The sequence below is a fragment of the Phyllopteryx taeniolatus genome, chromosome 1 (assembly GCF_024500385.1).
Source record: "Phyllopteryx taeniolatus isolate TA_2022b chromosome 1, UOR_Ptae_1.2, whole genome shotgun sequence".
NCBI lineage: Eukaryota > Metazoa > Chordata > Actinopteri > Syngnathiformes > Syngnathidae > Phyllopteryx > Phyllopteryx taeniolatus.
In genome coordinates this window covers 13,080,735-13,102,059 of record NC_084502.1, presented here as the reverse complement: position 1 = coordinate 13,102,059, position 21,325 = coordinate 13,080,735, and the positions used below count along the sequence as shown (strand labels likewise).

At 42.3% G+C, this 21,325-nt stretch overlaps 1 protein-coding gene across 2 annotated transcripts in view; it reads left to right on the top strand.

Moving 5' to 3' along the window:
* Window positions 1-500: 500 nt before the first annotated feature.
* The window catches only part of LOC133477889 (chemokine-like protein TAFA-1), a 28,898-nt gene continuing 8,073 nt past the window's right edge, over window positions 501-21,325 (top strand). Inside the window, exons 1-2 of one of the 2 annotated variants that reach the window (XM_061773231.1) lie at window positions 501-866; window positions 2,525-2,666. In XM_061773231.1, coding sequence (XP_061629215.1) covers window positions 810-866; window positions 2,525-2,666 — 199 coding nt within the window. In that variant the 5' untranslated portion in view covers window positions 501-809. Of the gene's footprint in view, window positions 867-2,521; window positions 2,667-21,325 lie in introns of both variants that reach the window. The other variant, XM_061773221.1, reaches the window with a different exon arrangement.

The following is a 21,325-nucleotide window of genomic DNA, read 5'->3' as shown; positions in this document are numbered from 1 at the left end:
GTCACATGTCCCTGAGTTCACAAAGTGCAAAAAGAGACACATGACAGAACTCTATGTGAACCACGACACTACCAATGTTTCTTCTATGAATGAGTTTCTCCTAAAGACACGTACTTTTCTAATATTTCCATATTTCATTTACATTTTCCTTAAGGGGGATCCACTGTCCACAGGGATGCGTTGTAATTATGTGGGGCAGCTGCATGCGCGAGGAGAAACAAATGCCGCCCCAGGTGATTCCCGCAGTATGTAAATGGTTGTTAATCATGTCGGTGCGTGCTGCCAGTTTCCCTCATTTGCATCTGATCAGGTGCTGCGGTCCCACGCCACGGTATCTAATCCAGAGGCAGTCTTGAAGTCTTTTAAGGCGTGCGTAAGTGCCTTCAGAGTCAGCCCGGCTGCACGAGAATTTTCTTTTGGTGTCTTGGTGCTGGCTGAGGCGCTGGTGGTGGGGGTGGTAGGGGGAGGGAGGGAGGGGGGAGGGGGAGGGGGGACTCGGAGTCAGTTAGAGCCGCTCACTCTTACCGGAAGGATGCAGACCGGTGAGAAGAGGAGAGATTCCACCACACTCGAACAAGGAGCCCGCCGCACGTGCCGACACATGCAAATGGACAGACAGATTCAGCGGGAGCCACTCCTGAAGGGGCAGCGGTGGTATTTGTGAGGTGGACTTGAAAGACCTGGACGTCTCTTTGCCCTCTGCTTCTCTCCGAGTCGCCGGACTGTCGCGGTTAACGAGCGGAGCAGCGGAAAGGAAGAGTGAGCGGAGTTTTCTCCTCCTGATGGGATCAGCATGAGCGGCATCACGGATGGATTTATGGCATTTTCTTGAACATTCTTTCTATCATCGTGGACGAGTTGCTCAGGTCAGATGCTCCTTTACTCCTCACTGTCAAGTCTTCATTTGTTGTAGGAAAATGTCACTTTTGATGCAAACTGTATTTCGTAATGCTTATTCAAACAGTCAGATGTCTCGAGATACAGAAAACATTGTGGCATCAGCTGCTTCTTCTAGCCACGAACACATGCCTCAAATAGAGTCACTATTAACATTTCCTTTCATGATAAAAGTTGAAAATGAGCAAAAAGTTCAACTCAATCCTATTTGGGTATTTTGAATAGAACGAGCAGGTTGTGGACCCGACTTTGAACGCGCAGATGAATTGAATTGGTTGTTAGAGAGGATAAAAATGGAAGAGCTCGAACGTCACTCGAATGAAGTCCAAAAAAGAAAACCTGCTGCCGTTGTTATATTCTCTTATTTCTCCTTTCTCCTCTTCTCTAAACAATGCAGTGCGACAGCTTTTTGATTCCTATTTCTGCTGTGTCACTGTCACATTGTTCTGACAGACACGCAAAAGAATCAGCAGCTGTCTGCGAGTTAAATCGTGTCTTTCTTTAAGTTGGAGTTGGGTTTGGAGGCAGGGGACAGCGCTCAGGAGGAGATGGGAATCAGTCTGTCAGGGGAAATCTCTGCTGCACGGGGAGGGGGAAGAAAAAACAAACCCAAAAAAGACAAATCCCCGGGGATCGCTTCACATTTGCTCTGGAAGAACAAACGTGGAAGACACGGCAGTTTCATGCTCCTCACGGTGATTAAAGCAACAGAATGTGGAAATGCAGCTGTTAGGAAAACAAGTGTCTTTGCTATTGCTATGGCTACCCTGGACTTTGGTGATCTAATATTGGTGAACACCTCAAGTTATTACTGGCATTGGCGCCAAGGTTCCGAGTTGGCTCGTCCGAACTTTGCAGACAATGTTTCTCTCGATTGTACATTCTTCTGCCTGAAGTTAGCCTGTCATTGGATATGGGGATTACATCTTTATAAATAAAAATTAAAAAAAAGCTTTTTCCCCAGACATCCTGTCTACTTTTCAACAAAAGCTTATAGCCGTGATTTTAAAATTGTCAGGATTTGCATGTGTTCTTCCAGATCTGTGAGTACCATTTGGGTTTAGTTCCCGCATTCAGAACAAAAACCCCAAACGTCATTTCGTGCTTTAGTAAGGCACAACGTTTCAAGGAATGAACAATTCTTCACAGCAGGAGGGCAGAGAGCACATTCAAAGGATGTCCTTTTTGTCCCTTTTTGCCTGTTTTAAACACTTCACAATCAGACAAGAACTTTGTCCAAAGGTTTACTGTTTGCTTGCACGGAGCTGCACGAACAACTGACAGGGTTACCGTTAGCTTTTTGCATGCCGGGCCAGTGCCACCAACTGCCTACCCAAAAGCATTTTTTATGATTTTTTTTTAAATATAATACTGAGCCTTTATTTGGCTTCAAGATTGGAGAGTAAGTGTAATTCTACCTAACCTTACACCACTCAGCTTCCCTATTAGAGTACATTGAGCGCTCTGGCTTACGTAAATGACACTTCCCAAGCGAAAAGAACAGAGACCATTGTCAGTATGCCCTCCTGCTGCTTTGAGAAGAGATTTTCAATCCATTTTTGTTCACATGGGAGTGTGCGTATGTACGTTCGCTGACGTCACAGCTTGCGAACGTGATCCTCAGCAGATGTGTCCTGTCATGTCCTGGCTGCTCTTCCTGTGCCTCTGGGTCAGCGTGACGGCCATTCAGCTGTGTCAGGCCACTTTCTACGACACCGTCCAGCAGCACCGCGGGACGAGGCCCGGGCGCACCACCGTCCACATGATCGGTGAGCCCTTTTCATTCCCACTTCCGCGAAGGCTCCAAAGCAGCAACAAAATATTGAGCAAGAGTTGCGGCCTTTGTAACCGCTTTGGCTCCCCGCGTTGAATTCGATTGTCACGAGCTCGCAGGGAGTGACTTCGATTGCCTCCAAGTTCGTTTCGCTGTCTCGAATGGAAATCACATTTTTTTTCACCTCGCAACAAATCAAAGTAGGTCTTCTAATATGTTTCAATGTATCTATCGCAGCACGAAACCGCACTTGCCGAGGACAGCGGAAGGGTCGCATCTCATGTCTGGAGATGCTTTCCGACTAGGCAGTTGGAGGAGGTTCTTTCAAATGTTGCTTTGTGAGAATCCTTCAAATATTCCGCACATTTTGCAATTTCCTCCTTGAGTCTGCAGCTGATATTCATGCTACATTGCCTCCGCTCAATTTGCTCGGCAATAGCGACAGCACACGTTGTGAAATTAAATTGAATAGAACATGACCGAACCACTGTCGTTGAACTTTTGTTTTCGGCAGACGTGGAGGTGTGGAAATAAATTTACCACCTCCGGATTTGACAGAGAGGAAGGCGTCACCACTTCAAAGGGAGCGTGTGTCTTCCATCGCTCACATTTCATGGAGAAAAAAAAACATTGTGGGCGGGGGGGGGGGGGTTCCATTGCGTCAGAAGAACAATTTCGATTCATTAGGGCCCTCTGCCACTAAATGTCGAAATATGCTGTCATTCCATTTAGCATGGAGTGGCCAGTCCTCACTCTTGGATAAATGAGATGCCGGTTTTATGAGCACAGGATAGGCCGCCCGTTCAGATGGAGCCTGACACGGAGACATTTGTTCTGCGGTCTGTGTTGGATTGGCGGGAGGATTGGGGTTGACGGGTCACGAATTGGTGGCGAGGAGGCCAGTGGATGGAGACCACTGAGCCAATCATTAAAGCCGGCCAAATGCCATAAGTTCAACACGGCTGGTATTACTGGAGGAAATCGAGATTACACAGGACGAGGGACCACTTGTGTCTACTCCAATCGAAATTGAGCTCCGTGAGATGTTTAAAAAAAATGGAGTCAATCGCTTTGAGGATATACTGTGACATGGCCGTATTTAGACCCTTTGCTTGCGTTCTTGAGCATCTTAGCGACCCAAAAAATACCTTAGAAGAATCCAATCCTACAGTCCCCTGAGTTGGAAAATGTATGTTTCATATCTCGCAAATACTACTTCGGTTTATACAACCTTCACGTTTTATTGTTCCATTGTTTTGGCCATGTTGTGACTATTAGCTGTTTTTCGATAAGTTGAGCGCGGCAGGCAGGACAAAGAGAATTGCTTCCTTTCCTTTTCTTCTCCGACTCTCTCACTTCGATATAATGAAGGTATTTTTTTGCCTTGTACCTTTTCCTCTCTTTGCAAAGACCTTTCTTTCTTTTTTATAATCAAAACCCACGAGACAAGATTGCTTCGTTACTTATTCTGTCAGAAAAAGATTTGCCAAAACACCCCCCAAAAGTATTGGATCGGCAAGGTCCATTTCTTTGTTTTTGTTGTACGTCGAAGACATTTGGGTTTCAGATCAAAAGATGAATATGAGACAGAAGTTCAGAATTCCAGCTTTCATTTCCTGGTATTAACATCTCGATGTGGTGAACCTTTTGTTTGAAGCCGCCCACTTTTCAAGTGAGCAAAAGAATTGGAACAGACATTATTAAATGAACTTCAAGTGATGTTTATTTAGTGGCATAACCGCATACTTGGAATAAGCCTGCGACGCATTGACTTGATCGGACGGTGGCACTCTTCATTTGAAATGCTTTTCCAGGCCTTTAGTGCAGCCTCTTTCAGTTCTCCTTTGTTTCTGGGGGTTTCTCCCTTCAGTCTCCTCTTCAGGAGGTCAAATGCAAGCTCTATAGGGTTAAGGTCCGGTGAGTGACTTGGCCAGTCTAAGACCTTCCATTTTTCCCCCCTGATGAGGTCCTTTGTTTTGGGTCATTGTCTTGTTGCTTGATGAAGCTTCTCCTGATTAGTTTAGATGCATTGCCCAAATCGTGAAAAAAATCAATCAATTGTCTCTGCTCTCAAACGCTGTGGGCATGTCTGCTAAATGCGCAGAAATTGCACAACTTCCTTCTTCCTCCACTCCCCTACATGCTTGAACTGTGAAAATATACCCACTTAAGGCCTCCGGTAGCTGGGCTACAGTATATCCCACTGAATCACAATGAGCAGTGCTAGCCACCAGCTAGCTCGCAAGCTAACCAGCTTCCGGGGCTCCTCTTGGCGGTGGGTTCGTTTCCCGGTTTCACCTCCTCGTTTGGGAGTGTAAGTAACAATAACCAGCTGTTCTGAAAATTGCGGCATCTCGGAAAGATACGTTTTAGAGGTGGAGCTAGAATGTGCCTCGAATTGAAGTTCTCTACTTGCATGTTTTCCTTCCCTTGCTGCTAATTTGCAAACTTTTGAACTGGCCTTTCACATTTGTGTCAAGATCAGACAGACAGACAGACAGATGAAAAAATGCTCGCGGTCTATTTAGCTGAAACTTAAGCCTGGTTGTACTATGTACTCTTTGTTCATACAAGAACCAAAAAGGAGAGCACTTGTTTATTGCCTTGCGTCGTGTTTTGGGCTGAGTTGAGTGACACTCGAAGGGGAGCAATATCAAATCTGAGCTAAATGCGCCTTTTTATTGGCTGCTGCCCGATGATGCCATTTCGAGGAGACACACAGCACAGTAAAAGAACTACGATACCCACACGACCGTTCCACCGTCCTTGTTCCATATGGTCATACCAAAATAGATATATTTAAAATTGCCAAGTGTCTCGAAGTCTTCATTCATCCCATGCCCGACGGACCTCGGAGTTCTCCCGGGTGACCTCCAACTCGGAACCACAGGCGAAAAAATCCACCTCACTATCAGTTTTTGAAAAAACATTTTCATTTTGATTGTATTTTGTGAACTCAAATGTTTTTTTCAATTTTAGTTTGAGTTAGTTTGTTAGTTTTGGCTTACTATAATAACCTTGCCCCCCTCGCCCCCCTCGCCAAAATGGAGGCATACACTTCTCCTGTATACCCCGGGCAGCAGCAGAGAGCTTAGCATGCCACTGATCATTTTATATGCATCACAATTTCAAATGTATCAGGGTTGTTAAACCACACTTTTGCGGTGTTGTGTCAAATTTAGAAGACATTGTTCACTTTACAGGGACTCGAAATGACATGACCTGATGTAATTGGTATTGTATGCTTGTACTGTATGTATTGTGGGCGGGATTTGGAAATGTTTTTGCTCATACATTTCGACTTGAGTGGAACTCTCTTGAGTCTTCCGAGATTCCACTTTTGGCTTGACAAAATACGACAACTTAATTATTAGATTCTGACTTCATTTGCGTACTATATTTATTTATTTTCCATTTCAGTATTGCCCTAATGCACTTCCATATAATTGTAAGGTGCTGCGTATTATACTGTGACAGGGGCGTGGGCACCCCAGAAGTACAGTAAGTCATCATCTGTCAACACGCTCGAAGTGCTTCTGTGTTCATTGGTGACAGCTGTGGCCTAATGCAGTATGTGGGCATACAACTCGCGCCGTGTGTGTCTTATGACTGCGTCAATCAATCTATCAAGTCAGTGATCCTACAATGTGTGCTTATACTGTGAAAATATATACGGTATATGGTCAGCGATTACAACAAGTTGACCTGTTTCCTGTGCCCTGCATCTCTACTTTCGCTGCCTCACAATCTCAGGCGGTGCTGCACTCAACCCTACAATTCATAAGTTGTGCATTGTTTTATGCAAAAAGCATGAATGGTGCGCAAAAGAGAACATATTGTGTTTGTTGTGCATCTGTAAAGCAGTCTGGATGGATGTGTCATGTATTCTTAAACCCACAATGGTGTCCAGAGGAAGAATTTTCATATTGAAATCATTGACTCGTCCAAGCAAAAATAACTTTCTGCTTGAGGTGACTTAAAAGAACAGATTCAACGAAAAAAGCTCATCAGACTGTTTCCTTCAAAAGCAGCTAGTCAAATACAAACTGGCTGAATGGTTGGTCTCAATCAACAATCTGGTGACTAAAAATGCACATAATGTACTTTCTTATACTATATTAACAAAAAAGCAACTGTTATGGACGGTCAACTTCAATGGTTCTTAACCTGGGTTAAATCAAATGTGTGTGTGTGTGTGTGTGTGTGTGTGTGTCCGTTTTGTTCATCCCACTCTCATGATTCGGGACGTCACGCTCCTCTTGGATCGTCATTGGCTGCGGCTGATCATGTCACCAAATCGTAGCCTACCTTCTTATTGCTCGGAAAGCTCTGGAGATGCTCATACTGTTTGTTACAACGTGTGGGAAAATATTTCCCTGCTACAGAAGCACAAAATAATGTTTAGTTAGCTTTTTACATACAAGCGATGAGAGGGCGCGCACCACCCATTGCTATAAAATGCATCATTTACTGCCAAGAAGCGCAGAGGACGGGAATACCACTGGTCGACGGGAAATAATTAGCCGGAATAAATCAATAAAATATACAAAATACAGAAAATGTTACAGGAGCTTTTTCTGAGCCACTTATCCTAACAAGGGTCGCGGGAGTGCCGGAGCCTATCCCAGCTATCATCGGGCGGGAGGCGGGGTACACCCTGAACCGGTTGCCAGCCAATCGCAGGGCACATAATCTAAAAACACATTCACACCTACGGGCAATTTAGAGTCTTCAATGAACCTACCATGTATGTTTTTTGGGATGTGGGAGGAAGACCCACGCAGGCACGGGGAGAACATGCAAACTCCACACAGGCGGGGCCGGGGATTGAACCCCGTTCCTCAGAACTGTGTGGCAGACGCTCAAACCAGTCGGACACCGTGCCGGTTAGAGGAGCTGATAGGCTTCATTAGCATCGGGTCATCTCCTCCTGTAGCGGCGGGTGAAAAAAAATGTAACCAAAAGAAAATTGGTGAAATAATTGCGTCACTCTTAATATAAGAATGGTTCAGTCTCCAATTCACTCTAGCATTCGAGCCACGAAAATAGCATCCGCAACACAAGCGAGATCTTTTGTACACAGTAAAGGACGTTAATCGTTGGTCTTTGTGTTGTCCCTTCGTATTAAATATACAATTACACACACATTCTACTGTGTGTGTAATTAATACCGCTGCTCTTCGGGTTATATTTGTGTTGCTTGTTTCGTTTATTTTTGTTTAACTCTGACTATGGGGCGTGTTTGGTGGAGTGCCCTCTGAGTCCTTTTCCTTCTGTCATTAAATGGCGTACCGACTGAGTTTGTTGTGCGTCCACCCTTTCTGCTGATTGCTCATTGAGGCATTCTACTTCAGCAAACTAACGTTTTCTCAGACAACGCCACAATTGTAACACACAGTGGGTCTGTCTACGATAAGTCATTTGAACCTGATTATCAGTTTCGAAGTACTGTAGTAACAGGCCAGATGACTCGCGGTCAGATTGCAATGCTTTACTGGCATCCCATTTTTCACACTGATTTGCGGTAAATTGGACATTCACATTGAGTTTTTTTTTTTTGCGTGTGTCAAATTCTTGTTTTGTTGATTTAGTTCTTCGAACACATTTTGTGCGCTACTAAAATAGATACCTCTGTTTTGAATATTACAATAAATATAATATATAAATCTGAAAAGATAATCTCCAAACAAATGATGAAGGGTTCGGTGAATGCGCGTATAAAACTTGCGGGGTTCAGTCCACTCCAACATGGTTAAGACCCACTGGTCTAGTAATTTGGTGTGCCATCAATGCAATGGTCTTTATAATACTGGCTGCAAGTCTTGCATAATAAAAGCCTTTTTTATGAAAATGATGGATAATGTCAAATTTGTGAGGAACAACGTGATAAGCCTGGATGGAGTCTTTCCCAGTTGTATTACTAAACAACAACTGTAATACGCTTGTCTAAAATTGAACAGAAGTGACTCGCACAAGACGCTCAGCGTGAGCGTCTTGTGCGTTATGTTATGTCGGAGGGACAAAGAGTAACCGGAGTTGCCCGAGGTGGCTTTGCAGCGTGCTGAACACCCTCCCGCTATATGTCAGCTTTGCCGCATCACGCCCCGCGCCCCTGAAAGGTCGTCTATTGTCATCACTCTCTTACCGTGAGCGTAAACCGAGTTAAGATATGCAGAGCAAAAAAACACGGGTGACTACAAGCAGAAATAACTCACTTGTAAGTACGTATATCATTTATTCAGATGAAAGTGATAAATCTTTTACTCAGTGTGATACCTTCTTACACTGCAGTACATTGCCCTCTGTCCACATTGCTTTGGGGCGTGATATTGTTAAAGAAGCCTTTATCACCTTTCTCTGAGTCAGTGACCACAGGGAATCGTGGAAATCCAATTCATCTACTGCGTTCCTTCTGTCGCCATCATGTTCCTTCAGGAACTCTATCGGTAATCATTTAAGTAAGGCTCTCAGTGGAAAGAGAAACCAAATTTGTTCTCGTTACTTTGGTCTGGCGTCACGTCATAGCTCGCGGCAATTTTGGTTTGACTCCAACTTTAGTGTATGTAATCTCTGTAGAGTAATGAATTATAGTCCACATCTTTGGTTAATAAAACTGGAATGAAGCAACTTACACACGAGGTGGAGAACTGCGAGTCCGTTAATACAATGGACTTTTCGCTAAGCCCCACTCCCGAAAAGAAGACTAGCCAACAACGGCTCATTACAGAGTCAATAAAACATTTGATGCTTTTTGACATATTTTTCAAGGTAAATCCAGTGGTGCCTTGACATACGAGTCGCCCGAGTTTTTCCAGATACGACCTGTCATTGGGCTGTTTGTTTGTTTGTTCCGGCTTGAGATATGAGCGCTGTATGGTGGCAGTGAACTCAACGAAACTCACTTCGCAGCAGCAGCAGCAGTTTGCCAGACCGACCGTGAACAGCTCTTCGGGAAAAAAAAGAGGCTTCAAGCTGTTTAATGCCACTCCCGGTCGAAGTTTCCTGTCAAACTAAACAGAATTACATGTGTATTTAAAACAACCACATAGGTTTGATTGGGATCAATCGGTTTAGCTTAATGCTAACCGACAATGCAAAACGCCATAGACGTGCTAATGAATAGCATCTAAGTGAAAATGTTCAGCATTTTAACACTAAAGACAGGCGATATAACAATACTCACAGGCATATGTATATTAATAATATTATAGGGTGCCATTTCTCCTATTAAAAATATTTCAATTTAGTTTTTTGTTTTTTGGGGTGGCTGGAACAAATGAATGGCCCGTCCATTCATTTGGATTGGGAAAGGTCATTTGAAATACGAGTGTCTGGAGTTACGACCGCGGTGACGGAACAAATTCAACTTGTATCTCAAGGTACCGCCGTGTGGTTAAACAAAGTGTACGTGTGTTATTTTAAAGGGGTTCAGGGGGATTTTGGTTTGTTTTTGGTTTAGTTTCCCTGCACCCATCCATTTTCGAGTCTAGTGCTTATGCTGTTCAAGGTTTCAGAGAGCTGGAGTCAACCCTGCTGACTGCATGTGAAATGGTGACTTCCTCCTTGACTTGTTTACCGTCAATAACGGAAAAACAGAGAGAGCTTTCACACTCGCATCCACTGGGTGGGAACTGAACGAGCGAGCCACAACACAACCAGTGCCGTTGGTTCAACTTCCAAAACCAAAAACGACTCCAATTCCTCAAAAGCGACAAGTTTTCACCACTTCTAGATTGGAAATGTCATTCAAATACCTCATTCTCATCTTTTCGTGATGTTTAATGGTGATTTGATTTGATTTTGTTCCGTTTGTTTTGTGCGCTCCAAGAAAACAAGCTGCTGGCTGCTCACAGTGACATGAAAAATGGATATTGGGCTGTCACAAACAAAGGTTATATCCTCCCCGCGCCGTTTTAGACACTGACAATTTAATAGCCTTATATAATGCATCCTGGAGGCACATTAGTTTGACACGCATCACCCCCCCAGACCTCCTCTCATCCGTACTTTCTCTTTTGTCAATGCCGATGGGAAGCGGCGTGACTCCTCAGCCAGAGGCCTCGTCACATCTGCAGCGCCGCACGGATTCCGCTTGGTTTCGCCGTAGTTGCGCACGTGACTCAAGACCACTGACCCTTATGTAGCGCACAAGAAAGTTGTATTATTGCTTTTTCAAAATGGCTTTTCTGAACCGCTTTGAGGAGAGGCAAGGCTGCTTCCGCATGCGTTGTATTCTAGACGGTAGGCTACTTTTCGAGTTATTAGATCATTTCACACAGATTTCCTTTGCTTAACCCCCAAAGAAAAATGTTTTCTTCTAAAAGTAAATGAATCTAAGGACTATCAGTGTCCTAATTATTAGTTACAAATAGCTTCTGCATATTTCAGTGTTTGCCATTTGTTTTGTCGTTCGGTTTATGAATAATTCATAAGAGTGCTCCTGGATTTGTTGAAAGAGCATGTTTAATTGAAGTTTTTCAGCCAATGTGTAGGGGCTAACGCTTTTCTTGCAAAAATGAATTTCACTTGCCCACAGCTTAATTAATTAGCCAGCTTCTTTTCCAAACTCTGTTTGCCCTACACAGAATGTGCAAGCATTAAAGAAGGCTAAATAACTTGCGACATAATTCGTTTTTTTCTTTGTCATAAATGTGAGTCCATTGGTGAGTTTCACTTGCTGCACTTTTTTAGTGTGGCAAATTCAAAGAAGGTGTGTCGGGAAACCTGCGTGTCGTTTACAAATTCAAAGAGAAAAATCTTTCGCAGTTTAGTTTTTCATGGGAACAAGAGAGGAGGTCTGGTAAATATGTTAAGTGGCCCTTCTCACAAGGGAACGACATCGGACATGTCTCCGCTTCTAATCTAGAGCCATATGCGCAATTTATTTGCACAATTGCCAATATGTCAGTATCGCCACACTCGTGGTACACTTTCACTACTCAATGACTCTCCACACTCGTGTTTTTTGATGTCCTAAATGTATATTTCATCACAGTGGCTGTTTGTTGTCGTACTAGAGTGGCTCCAACTACCGCAGACAAATTCCTTGTCTGATCAGTTATACATGTACAGTGTTGCCTGAAAACACCCTATTCTCAAATAATCGTTCCCACTTAAAATGAATGGAAATGCCATTAAACTGTTCCGGCCTCCCCCCAAAAAATGACAAAAAATGTTAAGTGTTTTTAATAAAGAGAAATAACACTCTGATATTGTACTTTATAAAAACATACAGTAATGATGTAATTATGTAAAGAATTGCCATGTATAATGCGCATGCATGTATAATGCGCACCCCCAAAGTTGACCTCAAGATTCGGGAAAACCCTTCTACCTATGTATAATGCATTTTTTACAATGCATGATTTTCCTTCTACCCATTTGATCAAAACATGATCGAGTATGGTCTGTATTTTGTTAGTTTTTTCAAATAATTATTCTGAAGTTAAGCACTTTATTTGAACACATAATACTTTTTATTTACTTGGTCTTATTTTGAAATTCACAGCCCTACTTTTATTTCATAAATGAGAAAACACATAGTTGTGCTCATATGTTTGATTACCCAGGCAGTATTTGCAAGATGTGTACAATTCTTATAAGAAAACATGAAAGACCAGGCGAAACACATTTCATTTTATTTTAATGGGTTTCAAATTAAACTGTCAAGCATTTCAGAAAAGCATTATCATTAAACAAAACATAACCATGAAGAAATTAATGATGGTTGTTGTTGTTCAGTCATCAGTCATATTTCAAAAAACAAAAACAATATTTCACAAATTCTGCCTCGGTATGGAAACTTGTGAGCACAATTCTACATATATGCAGTCATATGTACCCCTGTCATATTGGAACGAACGTGTAGTCTGCACCTTTTTCGTAACCTCTAGGTGGCATACGAGAATGAAAGTGTACAACTTTTTCATTTTCTCCTATACCCTTCACCACCTGGGGGTTGCATAATACATCCATCCATTTTCTGTACCGGCTTGCGGGTGTGCGCCGATGCCAGCTACCGTGCCGCCCCTGTATAATACAAACATACATATATACAGAGACGGTCACTCCTCAGTAATCTGCCGTAATATTAGTCGGTCTTCGCAAAGGATAGAAATAGACCTATACGCGCGTGAGTATTGTTACAAACATATTATCTGTCTACATGTGTTGTTCCACAGTTTGTGTTCAAATACCATCTATGGTGTTTTGCATTGTTTGTTACCATTAAGCTAACAGACTTGTTAGCTGCAGCGGAGACTATGTGGTTGTTTTTAAAGCATGTCATTCTCTTTGTTTTATGTTTAGTTTAACAAAAAAAACTTGAACTGGGAGACGCAAAGAGCTGGAAACTTCTTTTTTGATGAATTACAGTGGAAACTCGATTTAATGGACTAACAGGAGGGGAGGGTTCATCGGTTAAATATGATTGTTAAATTGAAGCACTTTTTTCCGTGGCCTCAAAACACCATTACGGTACAAAGTTATGGTGAATAAATATATAAAAAAAGGTTTAAAATGTTTGGAAAAAAGTTTTCAAGTTTATCCAAACTGAACTCACTGGTGCATGAGTGGGCTCCTTTTGAGTTCCAGCTGGACACTAATTAAATCTGAAATCTGTAAAATTGGGGGTCAGTTAAATTGAGGTTCCACTGTGTCTACGATTTGCTTGGTGGAGGACCCAAGTGCAGAGAAGCAGAGAGGCCAGGCGGGAGTGCAGCGATTACAAAAAAACTATGGTCATTTCAAAAACAAAGAAGGAAAACAAGGCACATGGAAAAATCTAAATACTAACTTCACAAAGTCCCACAAAATCAATCATCAAAGTAACAAAGAAACACTTTCTAAATTCAAAACTCCAGAAAACAAGACTTGACAAGAGAATAGACAGACAATGAGCCAACCAACAGCATTCGACAAACGACAATGCAGCTACCCAGACTGAACTAAAGCAGGGAACTAAATACAAACAAATGGATGAGACAACGAGGAACAACTGGACTGGAGCGAGCTGATTGGTGCGCGAGGTAGAGTTGACGAGAACAGGTGGACACGATAACTACAACTCCAATTCCAATGAAGTTGGGACGTTGTGTTAAACATAAATCAAAAGAGAATACAATGATTTGCAAATCATGTTCAACCTATATTTCATTGAATACACTACAAAGACAAAATATTGAATGTTCAAACTGATAAACGTTATTGTTTTTAGCAAATAATCATTGACTTGGAATTTTATGGCTGCAACACGTTCCAAACAAGCTGGGACAGGTGGGAAAAAAAGACTGAGAAAGTTGAGGAATGCTCATCAAACAGCTGTTTGGAACATCCCACAGGTGAACGGGCTCATTGGGAACAAGTGGGTGCCATGATTGGGTAGAAAAGGAGCTTCCCTGAATTGCTCAGTCATTCACAAGCACATTCACAAGATGGGGCGAGGTTCACTTCTTTGTGAACAAGTGCGTGACAATATAGTCGAACAGTTTAAGGACAATGTTCCTCAACGTACAATTGCAAGGAATTGAGGGATTTCATCATCTACGGTCCATAATGTCATCAAAAGGTTCAGAGAATCTGGAGAAACCACTGCATGTAAGCGGCAAGGCCGAAAACCAACATTGAATGCCCGTGACCTTCGATCCCTCGGACGGCACTGCATCAAAAACCGACATCAATGTGTAAAGGATATCAGCACATGGGCTTAGGAAAACTTCAGAAAACCAATGTCAGTAAATACAATTCGGCGCTACATCCATAAGTGCAACTTCAAACTCTACTATGCAAAGCAAAAGCCATTTATCAACAACTCCCAGAAACGCCGCCGGCTTCTCTGGGCCCGAGCTCATCTAAAATGGACTGATGCAAAGTGGAAAAGTCCACATTTCAAATTGTTTTTGGAAATTGTGGACGTCGTGTCCTCCGGGCTAAAGAGGAAAAGAACCATCCGGACTGTTATGGACGCAAAGTTCAAAAGCCAACATATGTGATGGTATGGGGCTGTGTTAGTGCCAATGGCATGGGTAACTTACACATCTGTGACGGCACTATTAATGGTACATACAGGTTTTGGAGAAACATATGCTGCCATCCAAGCAACGTCTTTTTCATGGACGCCCCTGCTTATTTCAGCAAGACAATGCCAAACCACATTCTGCACGTTTTACAACAGCGTGGCTTCGTAGTAAAAGACTGGCCTGCCTGGAGTCCAGACCTGTCTCCCATTATGAAGCGTAAAATACGACAACGGAGACCCGGACTGTTGTACAGCTGAAGCTGTTCATCAAGCAAGAATGGGAAAGAATTCCACCTACAATTAGTGTCCGCAGTTCCCAAACGTTTATTAAAAACTAAACATCAAACTCAACATCAAACAAAAAGAATTACAAATTACGAATAGCATAGCAACCCTTCAAGCAAATGACATTTGAACACAATCAGTAGCAACACATGTAGACAGACAATATAACAATACTCACATTCCTTATCTTCCCTGAAAAAACACTGATACTATGATTGCAGCTTACTGATTCAGTTGTGAAACGTCTTCCTGTAGCTCTATTTTTATTATACTGCCCCCTGATGGCCAAGGTGCGCGCACCAGAAGGAGCACAAAGGCTAGAACGGATTAAAGGCATTTCCATCCATTTATGTGTGGAAAGAGGATTTGAGCTACGAGGGGTTTGAGTTGTGAGCGTGGAAACGGATAGAATTCAACTCGTAAGTCAAACAGCACGCTTTTAACTACATTGTTTAATTATATCTCTAAAAAAAATATATATATATATATTTTATCAATATGTTTCCTCTAACTATTGTACTGCGTCGCTTTTGTCGTGTGGAATGGACCACTCCCTCCCTATAGCCCTACACTCAAAGTTTCAAGCCAAGCGATGAACTATTTTGTATGTTTACCGTATGGAATAATGAAGGAATTTTCCAACCACTTTGTCTCTGACAGGTATAAAAAAAACCTCCGCCGCGTGGTGTTAGTAGGGTTTGTTTTTGTTTCTTGGCTGCCAGCACTTTTCTAAATGTGTCATAGTGCTTGGCTGACTGCCTGCCTCCTTACTCCAGGGCTCCGCTTGCATGTGCATAGCAAAGCAAACTATTAGCGATACCATTATTTTGACTGTGTGCAAGCTAAATAAGTGGTTTTCTTATATCGTGCGATTGTTCGAGGGAGCCTGCGGAACATTAGCAGCTGAGAATGAATCAGTGGCTTTTAAACAGAGTTAACAGCAGAGCATGAATTTTTTAGATTAATTCGTCTGTAATGGCAACTGTAAGAAGTAATTAGTATTAAACTTTAATTAGTCTGAATTGTGTTAGACAAGGACAGGAAGTTGCATAGGGAAATCCTGAACATTAGCCACCGGTAGCTGCATTTGCAGTTACTCAATGGAAGTTGCTGGCTTACGTGGAAGACTAAATGAATTGTTGCATGCAGTATATACGGTGGATATACGTCTCCACTTTTTATATCCAGTATATAATACAGTATTTGCACAGAGAATGAAATGAGGAGCCACGGTACGACCTTTCCGTAATTACTGTCAGCAGTTCCATATACACTACCTGCGTAGGTTTCTGTGGAAACACCGTTCTCCATTAATTCAACATTGCCTTTGGAACAAAAGGTACTCTTGCATTAATGATAACATTGCGTTCCCACTGTTTCTAAATATTCTATCACACACTTCCGACCTCCTTGTCTTGCGCACCGAGGGTTTTCCAGGCAAATGATCGAGCAGATACACCCTCACAAGGCGAACAACTCGACTTGACTTTTTGGCTGCATGGTCTATTTTCACAGCTCTGGCAACCCTGCAGTTTGCAAGACGAACAATGATTTTGTTACGTCACTGTGTGGCCATTTGGAGTGGAATTCAGATTGGAAAATGAAGGTTATTGGCTTATGCTTTTATCTTGTACTATACGGACAAAAGCAATTGACTAATTCCCTCTAAGTGCTGTATGAAACCTATTTTCCCAATGATAAACACTTCGAGGAATGAACAGTTAGTTTAAAGATGCTCATTTTCAGCGCAGCAGTATTGTAATATGACATTGTGATTGTCTGTCTGCCTGTTCAAAAGCATGATGACTCGACCTGTATCACACGAAACCATTGTTGTTGTTGTTGTTGTTGTTGTTGTGGCTCGTTAAAGGTCAGATTTCAAAAATGTAAAATATCCTTTTCATACCTCTGGAAACCCCCTCACAAACCATAACTGCCATTTTGAGAGGATTATATAGCAGTTATACAGCAGAAAATGGATGAAAATGACTAATATTCTTGCCAGGTAACAACCCAAAAGAAGAACCAGAGGTCACTGGACTACACAAAAGCATAATGACAAGATTCCGATCCCAAATTCATAATTACAAGAGGAAGTCAGCAAAAAAATCTGAATTTCAGTGTAATTAATATCCACCATAAGAGGTAACTGAGGTGAAGGATGAATGTTAATTCAATTTCAATCTCACACATGAGGCTTTAAGGCTGTTAAAATGTTTAAATGTCCTTCAGTATCTAATACACCGACACACACAAAAAGGTGTTGTAGTCGCCCACCGTGAACCATCACACAAAATGTAAAGCAGCACCTTAGCAGGTCTTTCACAGGCCGCCCTCCGGAGCACGTCATCCAACACCAAAGGTCATTTAGCCATTGTATTATGCATTATTACACATCTTACATGGCGCACGCACACTGGCACCGGGCACAGACAGTGAGGAGCTGCAGTCACATCGGGCCAGCCAGCAGCAGGTCTCTAAAGGCCCCCCCCCCGTCCGTCTATCGCAGCTTCCTTTTCTTCTCTTTGATTGGAGCACTTTCATCAGCACGAGCCATCTAAAAATATGAAATAACAGTTGTGGACGTGTGCCAGATGGGGAAAAGGGTTTTTGATAGAAGGACGGGCACAACTTGACATTTAGAAGAGAGACACGTTGCGGTGACAGTGGACGCGGTCGTGCCTTTAAATGTTGCTTTTTGGTGACAGGTGGCTGACCGAAGATAATAAAGTTGAGCGCCCGTCTTTGCTTCTATGTGTTTAATGGGCGTGAAAAGGTGCGATGTGTTGCTGCAAGCTATACGTTATGGTCACCAATGTCCTTTGTGGCGAGTCAGAGCTGTGTTGAATGCCTTTGATTAGACTCAGTCTTGTGAAATGCCTTCCCCCAAAAAAAGCACCACTGATCCGTTTGTGAATGTAAGAAACACTTAGCCTTGCTATGATTTTAAACTATTTTAGTTCAGGTCCATTCTCATGGCTGACATGTTGTCAGGAATATCGTGAATTTGTGCCTCGCACTGTGCTTTTGTCAGCAATTGCAACGTTCTCTTTGCTGGTAACTTGTTCTGATGTTTCCATCTCTATCCCGTGCCTCGTTTCGACATGTTCCTAATCTGAAATTCTTCTCAAGCTTTCGCTTCAACTTCAGTTGTCAGATATACTCTAAGTCTTTCCTTTAATTGTTTACTCCAGCATGTGCATCCCTCCAAATTTTCTTTCCGCCTTCAAAACAAATTTGTCCCACAGTTTATCGAGCGATGTGTCACTCCCGAACAACAAAAGCACTATAGGGATTTATGTTTTCACCAAAGACAGGGAAGAAAATAATTTGACAACACACAGTCACATATTTTGGTCCTCCATCTGCATTAATTTGAGAGAGAGAGCCCCGGTAGCCTGCTGGCTTGTGGAGAAAGCCAAGCCTATTATGGGTCACCTTGGATGCATTTCTCATTAAAAGGTGACAGCCATGTTGCTCAACAACACAGACCGCTGTGGTTCGGAGATCACGACCCGGCGTCTCTTTTGAAGTGACTTTCAAACTGCAAATAATTAACCGCGGGGTCACGCAAGCTCTGACTTTGCCGCAACGCGGCTGAAACACGGACACTTGTTTGGAGTCCTTCAGACCGCACCTCCTCCCGAAGACATTGTGTCATCACGGGGCAGTCACGGAGCCACACTTCCACCGGTCACCGCTTCGTAAACCCTCTAAATCCCACGTGCCACCGCTCTGTGGACAATGCAAATCCATCGGTGCCTTGACGTCCTATTGACAGGTTCTCCGAGATACGGGCCCTCGTTCTGCCAATTTCTTGCTTTGACTCGCGAGCAGAAATTTGAGATATGAGCGCTGCATGGTCGCAGGGAACTCAACTCACTTCAAAACAAGCAGCAGTTCAACAGATAGTGAACAGTTCTTCAAAAAGAGGCATCAAACCGCTTCTTGCCACTCCCGGTTGCAGTTTACGGTCAAATCCAAATCCAAAAAAGAGAATTTCACCTTCTGTGTTTAAAACAAACACATAGCTTTGCTCTAGGTAAGTCTGTTTAGCTTAACGCTAACAAATAATGCAAAATGCCATACACGAATGTCATTGGTGTCATGGTGTTGAACACAAATGGGCAAACGACACTCACAGGCATATATTCTTGATTCTCATCGAAGAATGACTCATATTATCTTAAAAAACACATTACAAAAGATTTTGATGGGTGTTTTGGGGGGCTGGAACAGATTAACGGTCTTTCCATTCCTTTCAATGGGTTAAGCAGATTTGAGATTCAAGCGTTTTTGAGTTACGAGTGTGGTCACAGGACGAATTCAACGAGTCCCCTATCTCAAGGCACCACTAGGCATCGCATAGAGTTGCTTTATATTGTCACTGTCATTGCATTTGAGATTGCTGCCAATCACTGGTACCGAACGCCAGGTCCCTGAGGCTTTTCATTTCGTACATGGACTGAACAGTCAGTGCTGCCCACTCGCTCATTAAATCCACACTTGGAATGTGAAGTTTTCATCAACGATCCATACTGTATGCTGTGATGCCCCATATATAATGCGGTCAGGCAGTGTGTTCCGTTTGCAGGAGGAGTGCTACGATTGTTGTTTTTTATAAGTACACGTGTTTATTCTCTTTGTTTTATGCCTTGTTTGAGATTGAATTATTGACTATCTGCCAAACTGCTGCTTACGTGAGTTCAGTCGGGTTCACTGCCGCCATAAAGCGCTCGGATTTGTGCTTGCAAGTCAACGCAAAACAAATGCTCTTATCTTGAAATACTCGTATCTCGAGCCACCACTGGATCTAAAGGTCCCATCCCATCAGAATCCCAGTTTTTCTTCTCTTTTAAAATAAGTCTGTGACCTGGTTGGTCGGTTTCAAAACAAATATCTGTACTTTCTATTGCTTACTTTGTTAGAATAGGCTCATTCCTCTTTTAAACCTCTGTGGATGATAACATGGCATAAAAATGACGTCAATATATAAGCAGAGGTGCGGTTGAGATCTTGATTGAGTGATTTGATTGATTGATTGACATTTTGAGGAGTTAGCCTGTAAGGTGAAAAACATGGAACAGTATTGACATGGGAGGAAGTGATTTAAGGAACATGACCAACGATGATGCAACAGATTCAGAGAAGCTATTCCGCAACAATGGCCTTTTTTTCTGAGAATTGTTTGATGATGTCCACTTCATAATATATATGTAATGCGTTTTGTCAGCCTAAAAAAAAAACAAAAAAAACAGCGTCTGGCGTTTCAAGAATTTTTGACTGATTGATTGATTTTCTCCTTACAAATACTATGTAAGTTAATGAGAGACGGACACTTCATTTGTGTGCAGCAGAGAAGATTCTTTTTTTTTTTTTTTTTTTGCATGGTGCCAAGTAAAAAAATAGATCAGGTATTATACATTGACAGTCAAAAAAAAAAAAGTACTTTTGTACTCGTATATTTCAGAGTCTGTACTTGATTGACTTTTGCTAAAGTACAGGAGTTGAATAAATCCTTCTTTTTTTGTACTTCTACTTCAGTGTCGTACTTGTATCACTGCTGCCGATTGTCCTTTCCTCATCGTTCATCTCAGGTGCATTGTTTGGGCAACACAAGTGTTCTGTGTTTGTAACCACGTGTGCAGAAAACAGCGTTTGACGGATTTGACGGAAAGTCAATTTGCACAATGCACATCCCTTTGTGCATATTGTGCCCGAGGGCTTTTTTAAACACACAAACAAACAAACAAACATCTTGATGTGCAGCCGTAACAAAACTGCCACATTGCGACGAATTAAAGGAACACAACAAAAGGCAAGAACTACTGTACGTCTGACACAAATGGAGACGTCACGATAAGAGCCTGGAACTATTTTAAGTGTCCCCCCCCCCCAAATTGTTTCCGTTGCTATATGATCTATGTAATGAGACGCAAAGCAATTCGCAAACGACCAAAACGCTTGGACTTAGAACCCATGTCACTATCAAAGGAGGTAATGAATACTTTGATGTGAAAGTGTGCAATTCTATTTTTCTGATGTTGGGAAAATCTGCTCGCTGCTCCGAATTAAAACAGATGCAGTGGGAATGTTGAAATGGATTACATCAGCGCTTAAGCATCAAAGTTGATTCTTTGACCTCAGTAAGAGCAGATGAGACACATCTTGCTATAAAGTCTTGTCGTGCTTTATATTATATATATATATATATATTTGCCTTCCGTTTCATTCATTTACAACTTAAATTACTCCACTAAGATGCAGCTAAGTAAACGTAAACGGTCCAAGTTATTTCAATCACAACAAGATTTCGTTACAGCTATGGAGCTTCACATTTTGAGATAGAAAGT